General features: G+C 43.2%; 1 protein-coding gene across 2 annotated transcripts in view; it reads right to left on the reverse strand.

Moving 5' to 3' along the window:
* The window catches only part of Ino80 (INO80 complex ATPase subunit), a 178304-nt gene that overhangs the window by 26633 nt on the left and 127892 nt on the right, over window positions 1–23779 (reverse strand). For both annotated transcript variants that reach the window (XM_045156229.1, XM_045156228.1), the window contains exon 28: window positions 17311–17405. In XM_045156229.1, coding sequence (XP_045012164.1) covers window positions 17311–17405 — 95 coding nt within the window. The remainder of the gene's footprint in view (window positions 1–17310; window positions 17406–23779) is intronic.

A 23779-nucleotide genomic window follows, 5' to 3' on the forward strand; every position in this document is an offset into this window, starting at 1 on the left:
AAGCACGTGTTAAAGGGAAAATCTGGAAAAAAATGGATGTGAGAGAAGAATATGCAACATGAAGTCTTAAGTTAGTAAGAGCTCTGGTGGCAAAAACCTTGGCCTGACTGATATCTCTATGAGACACTACACAAAGGTACCCTAAAATGAAAAAATGGAAGTTACCCTTCAGGCTACAGATATACTTCTTTTTTAAAAAGGCAGATAAGAGAATGGGCACACCAGTGCCTCTAGCTACTACATATACATATGCATGTTCCCCCCTTGTGCATCTGGCTTACATGGGTACAGGGGAATTGAACCCGAGTCCTTAGGCTTAACCGCTAAGCCATCTCTCCAGCCCTGCAGATACACTTCTGCCACCCACCAATATTTGACAATAAAGTACTGGATTGAAGAGATGGCTTCACAGTAAAAGGCACTTGCTTGCAAAGCCTGATGGGCCAGGTTCAATTCCTATATGCCTGCAGGAGGTCCTGCTGTATCCATTCTCTCTCTACTAATTAAAAAATTTCAAAAAGAAAAATATGCACTACTCTAATAGAAGAATATGTCATCGAGGATACACTTGGGAAGCAGAGATAGGACGATCACATGAGGGCAGAGTTACAGGTCAGTGAGACCCTACCTTGAAAACCCAAAAATTCCTAGCACTTCTTTAATCCTAGTATTCAGGAGGCAGAGGTAGGAGGATTGCCATGAGTTCAAGGCCATTGTGTGACTACAAAGTGAACTCCAGGTCAGCCTGGGCTAGAGCAAGATCCTACCTTGAAAAACAAAAATAAAAAAGTAAAAAAGTGACAGAAGGCAAGGATCAACACTTGAAGTTGTTCTCTGACCTTTATACCTGAGCTGTGGCACGTGTGTACCCATGCCCAGACATGAGTATGTACACACAAACAACACTCAGTTTAAGAAGAAGAAAGTTTGAGAAAAATAATCTTAGAAGCTAGGTGTGGTGGCTCCTGCCTTTTATCTCAGCAACTGGGAGGCTGAGGTAGGAGGATTGCTTTAAGTGCAAAGCCAGCCTAGGCTACAGAGTGAGTTTCAAGTCAGCCTGGACTAAAGTGAGACTCTGCCACAAAAACAAAGCAAAACAAAAAAGGAAAACTGATGTTAGGTGAGGAACCATAACTTCAACTTCTTTTTTGTTTTTTCGAGGTGGGGTCTCACTCTAGCCCAGGCTGACCTGAAATTCACTGTGTAGTCTCAGGATGGTCTCGAACTCTCGTGATCCTCCTATCTCTGCCTCCCTGGGATTAAAGGCAGGCACCACCACACCCGGCTCACTTCTTTTATTTAAATTTATTTAAATTTATTTGAGAGAGACATCTGGCTTATGTGGGTCCCAGGGAATCAAAACCTATGTCCTTTGGCTTCACAGGCAAACACCTTAACCACTAAGCCATCTCTCCAACCCAGGAACCATAACTGTATATGCTAAATTGAACTCAGGATTAATCCATGAAGATAGGCTGGAATTAAATTATTTTTGGATGAAGCCAACAAAACCCTCCACCCCCCCAAAAAAAGACAGAAGTTGGTTCTTTTTATATCTGAGATCTGTTAAAGAAATAGAATTAAAAAAAGGAAAGAATTACAAGCAGGTGTGGTGGCACATGCCTTTAATCCCAGCACTCGGGAGGCAGAGGTAGGAGGATAGCCAGGACTTCAAGCCCACTCTGAGACTACATAGTGAATTCCAAGTCAGCCTGAGCTATAGTGAGACCCTACCTCGAAAAAACAGAAAGAATTACAAATGACCAAGTATTACTTATTTAGGCAACTAATATTTCACTGAATACCTTATCTTCTAGGAAGACCCATGTCAGATTTTTAGGAGCAGGCTTTTTTATTTAAAATTTTTTTTTGTTCATTTTTATTTATTTATTTGAGAGTGACAGAGAGAGAGAGAGAGAGAGAGAGAGAGAGAGAGAGAGAGATGCGTAGATAGAGAGGCAGATAGAGAGAGAATGGGCACGCCAGGGCCTCCAGCCACTGCAAATGAACTCCAGACTCATGTGCCCCCTTGTGCATCTGGCTAACGTGGGTCCTGGGAACTTGAGCCTCGAACCGGGGTCCTCAGGCTTCACAGGTGAGTGCTTAACCGCTAAGCCATCTCTCCAGCCCAGGAGCAGGCTTTTTTATTTGTGTGTGTGTGTGTGTGTTCATGTCACGTATGAGAGTTTGAGCACACAATGCCATTGTGCATATGGAGGTCCAGAGGACAACTTTCCAGTGTCAGTCCTTGCTTTCTGCTCATTTGAAGCAAGACTCATTGCTGTTTCAGGCTAGCTGGCCTGCAAGCTTCCTGAAGATTGTCTCTCAGCCTCTCCTGTTGCCACAGGTACGCAGGGAATACAGGTACCCACTGAAGACATTTACTGGGTTCCATGGATCCATCTGAACTCGGGTACTCATACTTGTGAGGCAAGTACATCATCCACTAAGCCATTTCAGCCCTACAAATAGGGACTCAGTTATAGCTTACTACTTGTAGAAAGACCACCTGGCAGTTTCACGTTCCTAGGTTATTTTCCTAAACTTTTTTTTTTTTTTTTCCTGAGGTAGGTTCTCATTCTAGCTCAGGCTGACCTGGAATTCACTATATAGTCTCAAGGTAGCCTCAAACGCATAGTGACCTTCCTACCTCTGTCTCATGAATGCTGGGATTAAAGGTGTGTGCCACCAAACCTAGCTATTTTCCCAAATACTTCTAAGAAAAAAGGGGTAATTATAGCTAGTAAATGTTACAATCCTCTAAATCTAGCTGTTAATCCTTTTCTTCACGTATGTCATGAAAAACAGAGCTGCACATTAATTTCAGATTAGTGTAATACAAATTCTAGGCCATATCTATCCTTGGTAATACTTTCTGTGCAAATGTGATTGACTACATCCTTAAGAGCCCATATAAAGCTGGACTCTAGTGGTAGCATTTATAATTCCAGTGTGTCTCTTGGGCAGGAAGTGAGATGGGACAGAATAGCCTGGAAGCTCACAGGCCAGCAAGCCTGGCAAATTCAGCACAGTGACCAAAGACAAACCCTGCTTCAAAGTGGAAGACAATGCTTGATGCTACCCTGACATCTACATGTGCATGTGTGCAGTTACACACATGAACATGCACAAACACAGCACACACACACATGAAAGCATTGTTTAGTGCATCAAATATGAAAGGATAAGTGCCATTCTGTGGAGGTTTAGGTATGGTACATGACATCAGTATGTTCTCATACCTTTAGGCTATTTTTCCTTGTTTAGTCACCTGACTGCTGAAACTGTGGCAAGGACTATAAAAATCATGATGCTGAAGTGAGTAACTGATGACATATCAACACCAAACATGAGTATCAGTGAAGGAATTATTTTGAAATAAGCATCCTGGTTAATCACTAAGCTAGACAGGTACTGGCAGAAATCTGCCCATGATTTGCATTCACTTAAGCATAACGTTCCTAGAGGCCTAAAGCCTAGAGAACCCTTGTATACCAAGCTTCCAAAAGCTATGTCCTCCTCTCTCAAGAAACTTTACAGTTTATCTTTGAATTTTGCTTTCTGTTCTCTTTTTTTCTCTTTTGTTTTTTTCAAGGTTGGGTACACTCTAGCTCTGGCTGACCTGGAATTCACTCTGTAGTCTCAAGAGTGGCCTTGAACTCACAATGATCCTCCTACCTCTGCCTCCCAAATACTGAGATTAAAGGCATGTACCACCACGCCCAGCTGCTTTCTTTTCTTTAAAAAAAAAAGTCCTTAAGCAGAGACTCACTCTAGCTGAGGATGACCTCAAACTCACAGCAGGCCCCCTACCTCTTCTTTTACATTTCTTTATCAAGTTATTTATTTCATTTATTTGACAAAGAGAGTGAGAAAGGGGGAGAGATGCAGATAAGAGAATGGGTGTGCCAGGGCCTTTATCTGCTGCAAAAAAACTCCAGATTCATGTGTCACCTAGTACATCTGGCTTATGTGGGTCCTGGGAAATTGAACCTGGGTTCTTTGGCTTTTCTAGCAAGTGACTCAACCACTGCGCCATCCCTCCAGCCCTTCTTCTGCATTTCTTGTGTGCTGATATTAAAAGGAATTATGAACCCCCACACTTTTTTTTTTTTTTTTGAGGTAAGGTTTCACTCTAGCCCAGGCTGACCTGGAATTCACTATGTAATCTTACGGTGGCCTTGAACTCATGGTGCTCCTCCTACTTCTGCCTCTTAAGTGCTGGGATTAAAGGTATGAGCCACTATGCTCAGCTTGGCTTTCGTTTTATTTTTAAGTTTTCTTTTCTTTTCCTTTTTCAGTTTTTTTGAGGTAGGGTTTCCTTATAATCCAGGCTGACCTGGAATTCATTATATAGTCTCACGGTGGCCTATAATTCATGGCGATCCTCCTACCTCTGCCTCCGGAGTGCTGGGACTAAAGGCGCACTCCAGACACAGGCAAATCCTTGTGCATTTGGCTCACGTAGGTCCTGGGGAAATCAAACCTTGGTCCTTTGGCTTTAGCAAGTGCCTTAAGCACTAAGCCATCTTTCCAAACTGTTCCTTCTTCTTCTTCTTCTTCTTCTTTTTTTTCCTGGTTTTTCAAGGTAGGATCTCACTATGGGTCAGGCTGACCTGGAATTCTCTATGTAGTCTCAGGGTGGCCTCAAACTCTTGGCGATCCTCCTACCTCTGCCTTTCGAGTGCTGGGATTAAAAACATGTGCCACCATGCCTGGCTTCTTCTTCTTCTTTTAATTCCTTCATTTTATTATTTTTGTTTTGCATTTTTCGAGGTAGGGCCCAGGCTGACCTGGCACTATGTGGTGTTGAATTCACAGCGATCCTCCTACGTCGACTTCCTGAGTGCTGGAATGCTTTATTCTCATTTTGCCTTAGAGATTAGTTTTCTCAGCAAGTACTCTTCACCAGCCTGGCACTCACTAGGTAGACCAGTTGTTCTCAAAATTTTGGCATAGCAATCTTTCTCCAAGCACTAGGATTACAGGCATGCAACACCACACCCAGTACTTTTTTCCTCTTGCCTTTCTCTACACTGTCCTCAACAACCTTGGTAGCAGAAGCAGAGATAGTTTATAATGTAAACTCTCACCAGGCATGGTGGCTCGTATCTTTAATCCCAGTATTCAGGAAGCAGAGGTAGGAGGACTGCTATGAGTTCAAGGCCAGAGTGGGTACCAGGTGAGCCTGGGCTAGAGACCTTACCTGGGGTGTGTGTATGTGTGTGGGCGGGGGTAAGAATAAGAAAGTTCTAAGAGAGGGAGTTGGCTGGGTGAAAAGTTAAAAGCTCAGTAGCTTATTTTCTTTCCTTTCTATATTTTATTATTTATAGAATTAAAAAAATAATTACAGAGAGGTGGGGGGAAGAGAGAGGGAAGGGAGAGGGAGAATATGGGCATGCCAGGGCTTCTAGCTGCTGCAAATGAACTCCAGACACATGCTCCACCTTGTGCATTTTGCTTATTTGGGTCCTGGGGAATTGAGCCTAGGTTCTTCGGCTTTGAAGGCAAGTGCCTTAACCATTAGGCAATCTCTCCAGCCCTTTATTATTTTTGTGTATGTGTGTTTATGCATATGTGCAGGTTTGTCTGAGTGGTGGGCGTAGGTACACTATGACACGTATATGAAGGTGAGAGGACAACTTTTGGGTGGGTCCTAGCTATTCTACTTGATTTGAGGCAGGTTTCTTCATCTGCTGTTGCTCTTTGTGGTGGTCACAATTAGCTTTTGGGAAATTTTCTTTCTACCTCCCATTACACTCTCACCTTCAGCATCTGCATGCAATGCTTCTAGAAGCCAACTGCTTCTGGCTTTTACAAATTTTATTTAAGAAGGAACCACACACACACACACACACACACACACACACACACACACACACACGTGGGTGTGGATTGGGGTGAGAGGAACACAAAGAATTGGTGGGCAGCTTCCTGCTGCTGCAGCAAAGAAACTCCAGAAGCATGCACCACCTTTGTGCATCTGGATTTTCATGGGTACTGGGGAAATATGAACCTGGGCCATCAGGCTTTGTACCAACGAACTTTCATCACTGAGCCATCTCCCCAGCCCACTTCTGACTTTTTAACATGGGGTCTAGGGATTGAATACAAGTATTCCAGTTTGAACAGCAAATGCTTTATCTACTCAAGTCTATCTCCTGAGCCATCTACTTAGCCTCTTATTTCTTCTTGGGACAGGGTTTTGCTATTAGTTTGTTTAAGCTAGCCTTGAATTCATGGCAACATTTTATTTTTAAAAGGTATTTTATTGGGCTGGAGAGATGGCTTAGCGGTTAAGTGCTTGCCTGTGAAGCCTAAGGACCCCGGTTCAAGGCTTGACTCCCCAGGACCCACGCTAGCCATATGCACAAGGGGGGCGCACGTGTCTGGAGTTCGTTTGCAGTGGCTGGAAGCCCTGGCGTGCCCATTCTCTCTCTCTCTCTCTCTGCCTCTTTGTCTGTTGCTCTCAAATAAATAAATAAAAATAACAAAAAAATAATAAAAAGTATTATATTTATTTATTTGAGAGAAAAGAGGAAGCAGCAGATAGACAGAAAGAGAGAAAAAGTGCATCAGGGCCTCTAGCCATTGCAAACGAACTCCAGACGCATGCACCCCCTTGTGTTTCTGGCTCACATAGTTCCTGGGGAAATGAATCAGGGTCCTTTGGCTTTGCAGGCAAATGCCTTAACTGCTAAGCCATTTCCCTAGCCCCATGGCAACATTTTAATCTTTTTGTTGTTGTCGTTTGTTTATTTTCTGAGGTAGGATCTCACTGTTGTCCAGGCTGACCTGGAATTCACTATGTAGTCTCAGGGTGGCTAGAACTCATGATGATCCTCCTACCTCTGCCTCCCAAGTACTGGGATTAAAGCATGTGCCACCACACCGGGATACTATTTTTATCTTTTAAAAAAAATTATTTATGAGGTTGGAGAGATGGCTTAGAGGTTTAGGTACTTGCCTGCAAAGCCATAGGATCTTAGTTTGACTCTCCAGGACCCATGTAAGCCAGATGCACAAGGTGAATTTTGTTTGCAGTGGCTGGAGGCCCTGGTGTACCCATTCTCTCTCTCAAATAAAAAGTTATTTATGTGGCTGGAGAAATGGCTTAACATTTAAGGCACTTGCCTGCAAAGCCAAAGCACCCAGGCTTGATTCCCCAGGACCCACATAAAGCTAGATGCACAAGGTGGCACAGGCATCTGGAGTTCATTTGCAGTGGCTGGAGGCCCTGGTGTGCCCATTTTCTGTCTATCTGCCTCTCTCTCTCTCTCTCTCTCAAATAAATAAATAAATAAATAAAAATGTTTAAAGACAGAGGGGATGGGTGTATCAAGGCCTCTAGCCATTGCAAATGAACTCCAGATGTCTGTGCCCCTTTGTGCATCTGGCTTCACGTGGGTATTAGGGAATTGAACCCAGGCTGTCAGGCTTTGCAAGCAAGCACCTTTAACCACTGAGTCATCTCTCTAGCCCAGGCTTATCTGGAACTCACTCTGTAGTCCCAGGCTGGCCTCCAACTCACAGCAACTCTCCTACCTCTGCTGGGATTAAAGGCATGCACCACCATGGCCAGCTCAGCAAGATGTAATTTTTATCATTAAATCATATAGGGCAAAGTAAAAAACTGAAAGGTACCTACAAGGTTACAAACATATTTTCCCAAAGATATAAGTTGATTCAAATGGAAACATGAAAACTCATAGGTCAACAGAATGCTATTTAATAACAAGGCTTCAAATAAAAACCCAAGTACGCTTTATAGGGACCAACTAGTATGTAAAGGATAGCCTGTTTCTCTGCTTGGGCACTGAGGCTGCTAGGCTTCATGGAACTTCCTCTCCTGCTTCGGTAGGTACAAAGACAAGGTGTCAAGAGACTTTGTTTCAACACCTGTGTGACACCTACTCAATGGCTAGGAGTTTACTTGTGAAATTCCTAGATATGGGATAGAGAGACAGAAGGCAGCTGGGAAGTACAAGAAAGGAAAGGATGAGGCACAAAGAGCATTCCCAATAGTCTGCAAGCAAGTACCTCAAATGGCTTCCTCTTCCCACATCCTCTCACATTTCAAAGAGTCTGGAGAAGTGAAGAGGTAAGACCTCAGATACGGTAACCATTTACAGACAGGAAATATATATATATTAGCCAATAGGTGGTTTGGCTGCCCTCTAGGGGTGAAAGAAAGCTTACTAAGGGTTTGGTGGAATAGGTTTAAGGACATCAAACTTCAGTGTGTGTGTGGGGGGGGGTGGTGTCTGGAAAGTCACACATAGCACATATGTGTTCAACTTTCTCTCATTCTTATTCTTTTATTAAAAAAATCATTTATTTTAGCCGGGCATGGTGGTGCACGCCTTTAATCCCAGCTCTTGGAGGCAGAGTTCACATGAGTTCGAGGCCACCCTGAGACTACATAGTGAATTCCATGTCAGCCTGGGATAGAGCGAGACCCTACCCTGAAAAACAAAACAAACAAACAAAAAATTATTTATTTTATTTGCAAGTAGAGAGAAAAGAGATACAGAATGAAACTGAATAGGTGTGCCATGGCCTCCAGCCACTGCAAACAAACTGCAGATGCAAATACCAGTTTGTGTGTCTGCCTTTACATGGGTACTAGAGAATTGAATTCGGGTTGTTAGGCTTTGCCAGCAACTGCCTTAACCATTGAGCCATCTCTCTTTAATGACTTTGCATCTTCTTGAATCAAAATATGCAAACAGAGAGACTTATTGAGATAGGGACGGAATATGAGGGAGAATGGAATTTCAAAGGGGAAAAGGGGGGAGGGAGGGTATTACCATGGGATATTTTTTATAATCATGGAAAATGTTTTTAAAATTAAGAAAAAATAAATAAATAAAATAAAATAATATAAAAATACGCAAACAGCGCTCATCACGAATGAATTGCAGGAAAAAATTGCTGAATGAAAACGCAGTAGAATGAAAAAGCAGAATGAAAGAAGACAATACTCTCATCAAGAAAGAAGGTGGAAATAATAAATTAAAAATTAAAAAGGAAATTAAAAAACACTAGAAAGAAGGCAGCATGCTAAAGTCACTGTGTCTCATGTTTTCCAAAGGGTTACCCTGAGTCCTCAAAAACTTGGGGAGGGGAGACCCATTTGGTAAAAGTCATGATCCCAGTACTCAAGAGGCAGGGATAGGAGGATCACTATGAGTTTGAGGATACCCTAAGACTTCATAGTGAATTCTAAGTTGGTCTGGGCTAGTGAGACCCTACCTTCAAAAGCAAACACACACAAACACACAAAAAGAAGGTCATGAAGTAGGAAGAAGGGAGGCCAAGGCCAAGGCCAAGGCAGCAGAGCACCTAAACCCTGTGAATGCTTCCTAGATCACATGCTCTCAGTGTTGCCCTGTCAGGACATCCTGGCCAGGCTTTAGTCTCAGTCAGACTTTTTCCTGGAAGGATCTCTTATAAATAAATCTTGTATGAAGGGAATGTAAATGGCTTTTTATAGAGTCCTTGTTTACTCTGGCTGACCTTTGAGCCACAAGGCTTTCTATTTGATACTACATTTTTTTTTTCTTTTGATGTCTTTTCGTTAATCATAATGAAAATATTTGGCAAGGCATGCCTCTTATTTATTTATTTACTTATTTATTTACTGTTTCTTAAGGTAGGGTCTTGCTCCAACCCAGGCTGGCCTGGAACTCTCTATATAGTCTCAGTCTGGCTTTAGCCTCACATTGATCCTCCCTACCTCTGCCTCCCGAGTGTTGGGATTAAAGGCGTGAGCCACCATGCCTGGCTTCTTTTTCTTTTTTTTCTACCTTTTTATTTTTAAAATCATATATTTATTTATTTATTTGAGAGAGGGAATGAGGAAAAGGGGGGAGGAAGGGAGAGACAGAGAGAATGGTCTCACCAGGGCCTCTCGCCACTACAAACTCCAGGTGCTTGCGCCACCTTGTGCATCTGGCTTACGTGGGTACTAGGGAATTCAACCTAGTTCCTTCAACCTAGGTCCTGAGGCTTCACAGGAAAGCACCTTAAGTGCTAAGCCATCTCTGCAGCCCAAGAAATTTATTTCTTAGTCATAATCTCAACTCTATAAAATTACTTTGTAAAGTAATCAGAGTTCAGAGGAAGACTGATTCATTTCTCCTTATCCTAAGATACAGTGAGAATAATGGACACCCAGAGGATGAGTCTTAATAAAATCCCTTTCCCTAGTAGAAGGTGTGCCAGGAAGATCTAGTACAAACTCATCATACCTTTAAGGGAATGCTTTTCAAAATGACTGGCTCTACTAGGAACTGCTCAATTTACTCTTCCTCACAAATTAAGAGATTTTAGCTGGATGTGGTAGCTAGCATCTGTAATCCCAGCACTCAGGAGGCTGAGGAGGCAGGAGGACTACTGTAAGTTCCAAGACCTTATCTCAAGAAGCAAAAACAGGCGGGTGTGTGGTGGCACATGCCTTTAATCCCAGCATTTGGAAAGTTGAAGTAGACGGATCACTGTGAGTTCAAGGCTAGCCTGAGACTACATGTGGATCCTAGGTCAGCCTGGGCTAGAGCGAGACCCTACCACATATGTGGTAGCAGACACAATCAATTCCAGCCAGCACTGGGAAGACAGAGGCAGGTGCATCCTCATGGTTCCCTGGCCACCTAGACTAGGTTAGCTCCATGCCAATGAGAGACTCTGTCTCAAAAACAGTGTATGGGCTGGGTGTGGTAGCGCACGCCTTTAATCCCAGCACTGGGCAGAGGTAGGAGGATCACCATGAATTTGAGGCCACCCTGAGACTACATAGTGAATTCCAGGTCAGCCTGGGCTAGAGTGAGACCCTACCTTGAAAAACTGAAAAACAGAGTATGGTGCCTAAAGCTGTGATATGGCCTCTATACAAAGATATTTATTTAAAGCAAAACAAACAAAACCCCTGGAAGCCAGGTACAGTAGCTCATGCCTATAATCCCAGCTCTTGGTAGGCTAAGGATGGTCATGGGTTTGAGGCCAGCCTCAGTCTGGGCTAGAATGAGATCTTGCCTCAGGAAAAAAAAAAGTAGAATCTAGATTAATACATATATTCTACTCCCCTGCTTAGTATAACATGTTCCTATAAAATACTGATCTCTGAGTCTTATAGAACAATTTTTCTGGGGTTGAAGAGATGGCTCAGTGGTTAAAAGCACTTCCTTTGTAAGCATGAGGGCCTCAGAAAGCCTAGAGACCATTCCCGTTAGCTTCTCCAGGAACCCATAAGTATCTGAGGGTGGCCCTACATGCCTATAACTCCAGTCCCATGGGAAACACAGACCTGAGAATCATGGAAGCTCCTTGAAGAGCATGACAACACAGCAAGCTCTAGTATCAAATAAGAATAGACAGAAAAAAGAAAAGAATGGGCAGAAGACCAATGGAAGACACTCAACATTCTGTTCTAACCACTGCAGGGGAAGACACCTTGCCACAGGTAAACCCATGGGACTTGAAAAGGGTACACACACGTATATATCACACCACACACACATATATACCAGCAAAAAAAAAAAAAAAAAAAAAAATATCTTTCTGAGCAGGGCGGTGGTGGCACATACTTCAAAAAACAAAACAAACAAAAATTTCTGGAATTGGGTCAGCTAGAATAGCTGTGAGACCAGCCACTGGAAGTCAATTTGTCAAAGCCCTTAACAGTATCTGAATCAGAATTTTTCTATAGAGCAATCTAATTAATACTTACATGACTAAATTCCTATAACCTAGTGATTTCTCCAAGGTAAGGTTTTACTCTAGCACAGGGTGACCTGGAATTCACAATGTAGTGCCAGGGTGGCCTCGAACTCACAGTGATCCTCCTACCTCTGCCACCCAAGTGCTGGGATTAAAGGCGTGCACTCAGCTGATTTCTCCTTTTTATTTTTATATTTTTGCTTTTTGTGAGGTATAGTCTCACTATAGCCCAGGTTGACCTGGCACTCACTCTGTAGCCCCAGACTGGCCTCAAACTCAGTGATCCTCCTATCTCTGCCTCCTGAGTGCTGGGATTAAAGGAGTCAGCCACCACACCTGGAAAAAAAAATCTGTTTTGAAAAAAAGTTATTTCATTTATTTGAGAGACAGACATACAAAGGAGGAGGAGAAAGGGCATTCCAGGGCTTTCAACTACTGCAAACGAACTCCAGACACATGTGCCACCTTGTGCATCTGGCTTACATGGGTCCTGGGGAATCATACCTGGATCCTTTGGATCTGCAGGCAAGCACCTTAACCACTAAGCCATTTCTCCAGCCCAAATGTAACTTTTAGTTTTAAATTTTATTTTTGAGTGAGAGACAGAGTCACAGAGAGGAGAGAGAGAGAATGGTGCATGCTAGGGCCTTTCAGCCACTGTGAACAAACTCCAAATGCATGTGCCCCCTGTGGCACATGTGCAACATTGCATGCTTATGTCACTGTGTCTGGCTTCCTGGGACACGGAAATTCAAACATGCATTCTTAGGCTTCACAGGTAAATGCCTTAACTGCTAAGCCACCTCTACAGCCCTCAAATGTAACATTTAACAAAAATATTTTTATTAAAAAATATTAGCTGAAGCCGGGTGTGGTGGCACACGCCTTTAATCCCAGCACTTGGGAGGCAGAGGTAGGAGGATCGCCATGAGTTCAAGGCCACTCTGAGATGACAGAGTTAATTCCAGGTTAGCCTGGACCAGAGTGAGACCCTACCTCGAAAAACAAAACAAACAAACAAAAAATTAGCTGGGCAAGGTGGCACACGCCTTTAATCCCAGCACTCGGGAGGCAGAGGTAGGAGGATCGCTGTGAGTTCGAGGCCACCCTAAGAATACAGAGTGAATTCAAGGTCAACCTGAGCTAGAGTGTGATCCTACCTTGAAAAGGTAAAAAATAAAAAAAATTATTTGGGCTGGGCATGGCGGCACACTCCTTTAATCCTAGTACTCCGGAGGCACAGGTAGGAGCAGTGCTGAGTTTGAGGTCACCCTGAGTGTATGTAGTGAATTGCAGGTATCCTTGGCTACAGCAAAACTCTACCTCAAAAAAACCCAACAAAATATTATTTATTTGCAAGGAGAGAAAGTGAGTGAAGAAGGGCACGCCTCTTGCCACTACAAACAAACTCTAGGTGTATAGGCCCCTTTGTGCACCTGGCCTTACATGTGTACTGAGGAACTGAACCCAGGCCATCAGGCTTTTTGAGCAAGCACTTTAACCACTGAGCAATCTTTCCAGCCCAATTTCTCTTTTTTGAATCTATGCTAAGAAAATAATTTGAAACAGTGCAAACATTCAATAAACATATTACTAACAGAAAAGTGGGGGCTGGAGGAGTGGCTTAATGGTTAAGGTGTTTGCCTACAAGGCCAAAGGATCCAGGTTTGATTCCCTAGGACCCACATTAGCCAGATGCACTAGGAGGATCACTGTGAGTTCATGATCAGCTTGGGCTAGAGTGAGACCCTACCTTGAGAAATCAAAAAAGAAGTGGTATGCATTCTTAGCCCAATAAAATACATGTAATTAAAAATAGTAATTGCAACCTAAACAAGACCATCATAAGAGGAGAAGATCATGACATCAAAATAAGATAGACTGATTGCAATGGGGAGGGGATATGATAGAGAATGGAATTTCAAAGGGGAAAATGGGGGGGAGGTATTACTATGGGATATTTTTTATAATCATGGAAAATGTTAATAAAAATTGAGAAAAAAAAGTAATTGCAGGGCTAGAGAGATGGCTTAGCAGTTAAGCGCTTGCCTGTGACCCTGGTTTGAGGCTTGACTCCACAGGACACACGTTAGCTAGATGCACAAGGAGGTGCACATGTCTGGAGTTCGTTTGCAGTGGGTGGAGGCCCTGGCATGCCCATTCTCTCCTTTTCTCTATCTGCCTCTTTCTCTGTCACTCTCAAATAAATAAATAAATAAATAAAAATGAACAAACAAACAAACAAACAAAATAGCCCCACAAAAAATAGTAAGTGTAGGTTGGAGAGATGGCTTAGCAGTTAAGGTGCTTGCCTGCAAAGCCTGAGGACCAATGTTCATTCAACTCTCTAGGTCCCATATAAGCCAGATGCACAAGGTGATGCAAGCGCACAAGTCGTATATGCACACAAGGTGGAACATGCATGTGGAGGTCAATTACAATGGCTAGAGGCCCTGTTGTGCCAATTCTCTGTTTCTTACTCTCTCTTGCTCTAGCTCCCCCTCATTAAAAAAAGGGGACAAAGCCGGGCGTGGTGGCGCACGCCTTTAATCCCAGCACTCGGGAGGCAGAGGTAGGAGGATCACTGTGAGTTCGAGGCCACCCTGAGACTACATAGTGAATTCCAGGTCAGCCTGAGCCAGAGTGAGACCCTAACTCGAAAAACCAAAAAAAAAAAAAAAAAAAAAAAAAAAAAAGGGGACAAGAGCCAGGTGTGGTGGTGCATGCCTTTAATCCCAGTACTCAGGAGGCAGAGGTAGGAGGATCACCATGAGTTCAAGGCCACCCTGAGACTATATAGTTAATTCCAGGAAAGCCTGAGCTAGAATGAAATATCACCTCGAAAAAAATCAACCAATCGGGCTGGAGAGATGGCTTAGTGATTAAGGTGTTTGTCTGTGAAGCATAAGGACCCAGGTTTGATTCTCCAAGTTCTACATAAGCTAGATGCACATGCATTTGTAGTTTGTTTCTAGTGGCTAGAGGTCCTGGTGTGCTCATTCTCACTCCTCTCTCTCTCTCTCCAATAAATAAATAAATAAATAAAAGTAAAAACCAATCTTTAAAAATAAAAAAGATGGTAGCTGGGCATGGTGGCGCACACCTTTAATCCCAGAATTCAGGAGGCAGAGGCAGGAGGATCACCAGGAGTGCAAGACTACTCTGAGACTACATAGTGGATTCCAGATCAGCCTGGGCTAGAGCAAGACCTTACCTTGGGAAAAAAAAAGGGGGGGGGGGAGGGAGGACAGTTTGCTGGGTTTGACTCACAAAATAAAAATAGTAACTGCAAACTGGGTGTGGTGGCACATCTTTAATCCAAGTACTTGGGAGGCAGAGATAGAAAGATCTCCATGAGTTTAATTAAGGCCAGCCTGGGACTACAGAATCAGGTCAGCCTGGGCAAGTGAGACCCTACCTCAGAAAAACAAACAAAAAAATTTAAATAAGCTGAGCTTGGTGGTACATGCCTGTAATTCCAGTACTTTGGAGGCTGAGGTAGGAGGATAGATGTGAATTTGAAGCCAACCTGGGGCTACGTCAGGCCAGCCATCCAGCCAACCAAGTACATATAAGAGCTGAGTATTGCAACACACACCTGTCAGAAGGAGCTCAAGGCTAGCATGGGCTATGAAACCCTGTTTCAAGAAATGAAACAATATAGAACCACAACAACAACATCTGAAATGAAAGAAATTAGACAAGTGCTTAATTTTCTAGAAGAATTAAACAAAAACCAACTAAATAAACCATGTAATTCCAGAAAGCTAAGAAATGAAACAATACAGAACACTACCACCACCTGAAATGAAAGAGATTAGCTAATTACTTAATTTTATAGAAAAACTAAAACAAAAAAAAAATCATGTAAATTCAGAAAGTCAAAACCTTTTAAAAATATTTTATTTATTTGGGGGAGAAAGAGTGAGAGAGAAAGAGAAAGAAGCATACAGAGACGAGAATGGGTGTGCTAGGGCCTCCAGCCACTGCAAACAAACTCCAGGTGCATGTCCCACCTTGTGCATCTGGCTTATGTGGGTCCTGAGGAATCAAACTGGGTCCAGAGGCTTTGCAGGCAAATGCCTTAACCACTAGGCCATTTCCCGAGCCCCCAAAACAATTTTTTTGGAGACAAGCGCAATGGACTACCTGTTTGTGTTTTTTTTAATGCAAGAGTGAGAGATTGAGAGAAAGAGAAAAAAGAGAAAAAAGAGGGATAGAACTGGTGCATCAGGGCCTCCAGACAATGCAATTGACACGTGTGCCCCTTGTGCAAATGTGAGATCTTGTGCACTTGCATCACTGTGTATCTGGCTTCCATAGGACCTGGAGAGTTGAACATGGGTCTTTAGGCTTTGCAGGCAAGTGCCTTGACTGCTAAACCATCTCTCTAGCCCCCAAACCATTTTATCTATAAATTTAAGATCTACCTTTTCCTCAATTCTCCAAGAGTATGGAAGAAAACTATTGATGGGGTTTGGCAGACCTGTCCCCAGGACAGCTTGGCTTTCTCTCTGTTAAGAGCACTGACCAGATTCTGCCTTGTACAATATAATCAGAACTGAGGATAATTATGGCTCTGTAAACCATCAGCATTCAGCAGGTTGTGTCTGAAGTTTCATAAGCTCAATAACATGTGGGAGAGATACTGTGACTGAGAGCTATCAGCTGAATGGATTGCATACTACCATAATTTATCACACTGCAATGTACTGTCATGATATTAGAAGAACACAAGCAAAAGGAAGGTTTTGTTCCTTAAGCTTAAACTTAAGTTAACTAACTAAGCCAGCAGAGATGGCTACTGTTAACACTTAACGTTTTCCCTTTATCTTCCTTTTCTACTATTTTTCTTTTAAATTATTAGGGGTTGAATTTAGTACCTAGCCAAGCACTCTACACTGGGCTATATCACATAGCACTCAGCTCTGTGAACATTTTTCGTGACATTATACACTTAAGGATCTTCTTTCATAATCAGAAGTCTTTTGACTGCCTAATTTGTAACCCTAGGAGTCCAAAAGTGGAGGTGAAAAAGATCAGGAGTTGAAGGATAGCCTGGGCTATGTGTGACTGCCTCCAATCTCCAATCCCCGCTGCCCCGAAAAAAGGGTAAAAATCTTTTATTGCCCAGATATGGGCACTGATGCACTGAAAAAGCATGGCTGGGCAAGGTGGCACTAAAGAGGCAGGAAGATTACAACAAATTCAAGGCCAGTCTCCTTTATATAGCAAGTCCCAGGTTAGTAAGGATACCCAGGGATACAAAGCCACACACATACTGTCTCAAAGAAACAAAAATACAAACAACAACAACAACAAAAAATCCACAAAAAAGACCAGGTATATTCTTTCTCTCTCTCAGATCTGAATCACTATGAACAGATGCAACCAATCTTAAAGGGAGCAGGCATTATCTGTGAGTAATTGGCATATGCTTGTAATCCCAGCACTCGAGAAGTTGAACCAGTAGGGTCATGAGTTTGTGCAGTCTGGGCTACACATAAGAAAAACAAAAGGAAGTCTGACTTAACCACTAAGCCTTCTCTCTGGTATTTCTTATAAACTCACCATCGCAAGCATTTGTGTTACCTGGTCTGAAAATCAGCAACCATGTCCCGCCTCTCTGAGATCTTGGATGAACCATCAAGTCTCATGTAGGTGTGCTTCCTGTAAACCATATATTCCTGCCAACCAGGATAAAAGGACACAGTAAGTCTGATGCCAATTACTGTACTCTATTTTTTTTTTTTTTTTAACAAAAATCTACCCACCTTCTACCTTATCCATATTGGGTTCAAGTCATCATATTGAAATGGGAACAAAACAAATGAGTTTGTTGCCACTGTATGACACTTGAGAGCAACCTATATTCTCAATTCCAACTTGGAACCTAATCTAGTTCTTATAGATTTCTGTGTGTCTTATATCTCCCATCTATCCAAAAAATAAAAATCAAGTCCTTAAGCTATAATGGTGTTTTGGTCAATGATTGGACGTTTTTCATAGTGAAAAACAAATCCAGGGCTGAAGAGCTTGCTCAGTGGTTAAGGTGATTGCCTGTGAAGCCTAAGGACACAGGTTCGACTCCCCAGGACCCATGTAAGCTAGATGCACAAGATGATGCAAGTATACAGGTAGCACATGTACACAAGGTGGCACATATGTCTGGTGTTTGTTTCCAGTGGCTAAGGCCCTGGCGTGCCAATTCTCTCTCTCTCTCCTCCCCTCTCTCATAAAATAAATAAATAAATAAATAATCCAGTTTTGTTTTTTCAAGGTAGGGCTGACCTGGAGCTCAGAGCAATCCTCTCACCTCAGCATCCAGAGTGCAGAGACTAAGTGGAGTGTTACCATGCCCAGCAAGAACATAGCCAATTTTATTTTAGTAATTAAAGGTCAACACTACAAATGTCCCCTCTGCCCCACCCTAAACAAATCCTTGCTGATCAAAGTCCTTGAATTTACAGGCTTAATGTCAGAATGAAACCAAAGCAATTGTCCCTAGAAAGAATGTTCTTGACATTTATTTGAGAGAGAAATTAAGAGTTTTAAGAACAGAGAAAAAAAATTAAAGGATGCAACTGGGGCTACAGAAATGGCTTAGTGGTTAAGGTGCTTGCCTACAAAGCCTAAGGATCCAGGCTGCAATTCCCACTACCCATGTAAACCAGATGTACAGGGTAGTGCATGCATCTGGAGTTCCTCTGCAGTGGCTAGAGGCCCTGGAATGCCCATTCTCTATTTGCCTCTTCTTTCTCTCTCAAATAAATAAATAGATAAACTTTTGTTTGTGTTTTTGTTTTTTAGAGGTAGGGTCTCACTCTAGTCCATGCTGACCTGGAAGTTACTATGTAGTATCAGGGTGGCCTGGAACTCATGGTGATTCTCCTACCTCTGCCTCCCAAGTGCTGGGATTAAAGGCCTACGCCACCATGCCTGGCAAGTTGCGTCCTTTTTAAAAAATTTATTTATTTGCCGGGTGTGGTGGCGCAGGCCTTTAATCCCAGCACTTGGGAGGCAGAGGTAGGAGGACTGTTGTGATTTCAAGGCCACCTTGAGCTAGAGTGAAACCCTACCTCAAACCAACCACCCCCCCAAAAAAAACCCAACCCAACCCAACCCAAAACAAAACAAAAGGATGCAACTGAAAGAATGTTTCCTCCCCCTCTTTTATAATTTTGAGGCAGGGTGTTTCTCTACCTCAGGCTAGCCTTGGTCTCAGTTACTGACCTCAGCCTCCTGAGTTCCATGATTATAGACATTGAGTCACCACACCTTACTTACCTCCCCATTCTTTAACAAAAAAAAAATTTTGTTTTGTTTCTGAGGTAGGGTCTCACTCTAGTCCAGGCTGGCCTCTGACTCACAGCTATCTGCCTACCTCTGCCTCTGGTGCTGTGATTAAAGGTGTACGGCCACCATGCCCAGCAAAAATGTCCCCCCACCACTCCAGGAAGGGTCTCACTCTAGCTTAGGCTGACCTGGAATTAGCTTCAGGAAGGCCTCAAACTCATGCCTTCCAAGTGCTGGGATAAAGGTGTGTGCCAGCACACCTGGCTTAGAATGGTTTTTAATATTTATGATTTTAGTGAATGGGTGGTGTGTGTGTGTACAGATGCATTCACCCTGTGCTCACGGGTGTGGAGGCCAGAAGGCATCCAACAGCGCCTCAGTCATTCTTTTGCTGTATCTTCTTGAGACAGGGTCTCCACTGAAGCTGGATTTGCTGTTTATTTGGCTAGTCTGTCTGACCAGCAAGTCTCATTAATTCTCCTGTCTCCGCCCCACTCTAAACACTAGGGTTATATACCTCTGCACAGCCTCACTGGGCTCTTCCGGATTTTTTTGTTTTGTTTTGTTTTTAGAGGTAGGGTCTCGCTCTAGCCCAGCCTGACCTGGAATTCATTATGTAGTCTCAGGGTAGTCTTGAACTCTCAGCAATCCTCCTACCTCTGCCTCCTGAGTGCTTGGATTAAGGGCGTATGCCACCACACCTGGCCCCTCCCCATTCTTGTTTTTTTTTTTTTTTTTGGTTTTTCGAGGTAGGGTCTTACTCCAGCCCAGGCTGACTTGGAATTCACTATGGAGTCTCAGGGTGGCCTCGAATTTACAGCAATCCTCCTACCTCTGCCTCCCGACTGCTGGGATTAAAGGCGTGCACCAGTACCCAAATCAAGCCAGATGCACAAGGTGGTACATGCATCTGGAATTAACTTGCAGTGGCTAGAGGCCCTGCGGTGCCCATTCTCCCCTTGGCTGGCTGTCTTCTATCTTTCTCTGCTTGCAAATAAATAAAAATATTAAAAAATAAATTAATACTAATTTTCTCTCTTGTTACCTGTGATTACACTATAAAAAGTCCACTGTAGAAATGTTAATGTTGGAAGCTCAACACAGCTGTCTGTTTATAACAAAATATAAACAGGGTAGGAGAGAGAGCTCAGAGAGGTTAAGTGTGCTTTAAGTGCAAGCATAAGGGCCTGAGAGAGCTGGAAACTGCCCAAGTTCTAATCACCAGAGTTTACATAAAACAGCTGGGAGTGGCCATGTGCACCTGAAACCCCAGTCCTATAGGGGAGAAGAGATCCAACTTACAAGCTCTACAGTTATTAAAAGGAGACTGAACCACTGAAGATACTCAACAGTGGACACTGCAAGCCTTATATTTGGCCAGCCAGGCCAAATGAGCCAACGGATGCAATAGTGGCACGTCTGTCATGGTGGAAACCAACTGCCCTCTAATTGGACTGGAGGCCTGCTCCATGGGAGGGAATACATCCCTGCTACTGAAAACTTAAAACAGGGGTAGTCATGAGCCCTAGGGGTGTTATACCTGCTGCTGTCTGGCTAAATGTACATACTATGCTTATCAAACTGCCTTCTCTTAACGTTCTCATAAAGCACTTCTCTTAATGTTCATACCCATATATTAATGCTACTCTCACTTTTGGTAGAGAATCTTTTTTCAGATGGCAGTGACCTTGGGACGACTCAGAAGGCATCATGGTGCTGGAAAGAAGCAACTGCAGTGCTCAGTACTGCAATATTTCTATCCCACCTTCGAAGATTCAGGGTCTAATGCAGAAGAGGTGGCAGAAAGAATGTAAGAGCCAAAGGAAGGGCAGGACTCCATACAACATGCTCCTTCCAGACACAAACTGGCCTGGATACCCATGACCTCACAGTGCCTGACACTACCTGCATAAGACCATCATAAGAGGAGGAAAAGATCATGACATCAAAATAAAAGAGAGACTGATTGAGATAGGGAGGGGATATGATGGAGAATGGAGTTTCAAAGGGGAAAGTGGGGGAAGAGAGGGTATTACCATGGGATATTTTTTATAATAATGGAAGTTGTTAACTGATTCAAAAAACACCAGGCAGGAATTTGGGGAATGAGCAAGAGTGCTGCTTTCTCAGTACAGGGGTGAAGGAGATAGATACTGAAGATACCCAATACCTACCAAATCAGAAATCCAGAGGCTCCTAAGAGCCTATCACTGATGTTGACTTAAAATGCACCCACATGAATCAGGGAATTTTGTGGAAGAGGGGGCGGAAAGCTTGCTAGTGCCACAAGTTGGGACATTATGCACAGAGACTTTGCCTCTCCCCCATAATGGACAGCTGTACCCATAATGCACAACCCACAATCCCCATGGGGATGACATGCATCTCCAACGAGGAGGGACCCTTTGGAAAAGGGGCAAGGGTGAGGGAAAGGGTAGTACCAACATGTGCTGTTCACATACTAAGTATGTCCATAACTAATAAAAATAAATTAAAAAAGAAAACACCAGACAGAAGAGGAATGGAGCAACCCCTGGTGAACACATGGGGTGCCATAAGAACACATGCATATACATATACCACATCAAATCTTACACACAGGCAAAAGTAAAAAATTAACAATAACAAAACAAATATCAGTGTAGCCCTGAGGTACTGTATACCTGTATACCAGTGAAGGAGAACAGGAGCAACATAGCTTTTTCTTAAAGACAGCCAAGAAAAATGCCAAAGGAAATGCTACCTTGTCTGTCTTGGCAAGACTAGAACCCACCTCTGATCCAGTCTCATTCAAGTTGGCTCCAAGCAACCCTCCCACAGTAGCTCCCTACTTCTTCCTCAGCTCAGCATACTTGTAGGTACTCCTGAGTCAGCCTCTTGAGTCCATCAACCAATCAGGTTTCTCCATTACACACCTGAGCGTGAGGATGAGGTTCACCGTAATTGGATGTGTGACACATATAAAGGAGTCTAACCATGTGTATAAATCTCTTCTTGGTTCCCCTTTCTCTTCTATCTCCATCTGAACACAAGGTGTAATTCACTCTTTCTCCTTGCTGCAAGGCTGGGAAGGGGGGAGGGTTTCTTTCTACCAGGTATTTTCTTATGTGCTTTTTTTTAAAATAAAAATTTAAATTGTTACTTATTCACTTGAGAGAGAAAGAGGTGGGGGGGAAGAGTGAGAATGGGTACACCAGGGCCTCCAGCCACTGCAAACCAACATTAGATACATGAACCACCTTGTGCATCTGGCCTATATGGGTCCTGGGGAATTGAACCTGGGTCCCTTGGCATTGCAGGCAAGCAGTGTAACTGCTAAGCCATCCCTCTGGCCCTTCCTATGTGCTTTCTAGCCTTGAGACCTTTTACTATCTCTTCATTTTTTTCTGACTCCCATGTGAGTGTGAAGGTGAAGGGGATGTTTTGGCTTAGGCTCTTATGTCTCTGTCTGTCTGTCTCTCTCTCTGTGTGTGTGTGTGTTTGTGTTCTTCACTTGAGATTTCACTCTGAGGAGATTTCCTCCATCTCCCCTGTCCCTTTCCAGCTGGGCCAGGGGAAAAATATCTTTTGGCTTGAGCTTCCTGATAGGCCTTCCTCTGGATCTTAACTCTCCCTAAAATAAACCTCAGGATTCTCATAACTTACCCTTATTGGAGTCTATGTTGCCAATTCTTTGCTAAATGGAGAAGGACCCAACAGATGAGGTTCATGGACCTGAGCTCTCCTGCATCTTTATGGGATTTAATCCCCAACTCTTGCATCACCAGCAATTGGAGACAGAGGCTGAGGTAGATGTAGATGAAGTACAAGCAGCAACAGTAAAAAACCAATACAAACTCAATCTTCTTTTACAGATAGGATCTCACTTAGCACAGGCTGACCTGAACTCATAGTGATCCTCCTACCTGGGCCTCCCAAGTGCTGGGTTTACAGAAGTACACCACTACGCTTGGCACAAACAAAATCTTGAATTGTTCAAATAGCTCAGCTTTTGGCATACTTGTACTCTAGGGCCTTAGTTCAATTCCCCAGGACGCATGTAAAGAGTAATGCACAAATTGGCACATGCATCTGGAGTTCTCTGCAGTGGCAGGAGGCCCTAGTGTTGCCATTTTCTCTCTCTCAAATAAGTAAATAATTACATAGTTTAAAAAAGAATACCTAGCTGGGCGTGGTGGTGCAGGCCTTTAATCCCAGCACTTGGGAGGCAGAGGTAGGAGGATTGTCGAGAGTTTGAGGCCACCCTGAGACTACATAGTTAATTCCAGGTCAGCCTGGACCACAGTGAGACCCTATCTCGAAAAACAAAAAAACAAAACAAAAAAAAAACAAAGAAAACCTATGTGTACCTGCATGTAATCTCAGCACGTAAGAGGTAAAGGCAGAAGGATTACCCAAATTTGAGGACAGCCTGATTTAAAAAGCAACTTTCACTAGCCAGGGCTACAATGTGAGACTGATAGAAATTAGGTGTAAATTAGTCCTCATTTTGTAGGTAGTTAGGGTTACAGGCCCCAAAAGAGAATCACTAATTCTAAGTCCAGAGACTGAATTCCAAAGTCCTGACTCACCAAGATGTCAGCTGACCCATGAACTCTATCTATTTCCTTTGTCAGGAGCTCCTCCCTCAAGTACATTCAAAATAGCCAATTCACTCCACCCTTACCCTGAATCATTTACATCCCTGAGAATATAAGAACCCTGACTGGCAGAGCTTCACCAGCTTCAGAGTTTTCTGTTTCACTTTCTAAGAATAAAGCTTTGC

The sequence above is a fragment of the Jaculus jaculus genome, chromosome 8 (genome assembly GCF_020740685.1).
Source record: "Jaculus jaculus isolate mJacJac1 chromosome 8, mJacJac1.mat.Y.cur, whole genome shotgun sequence".
Lineage (NCBI taxonomy): Eukaryota > Metazoa > Chordata > Mammalia > Rodentia > Dipodidae > Jaculus > Jaculus jaculus.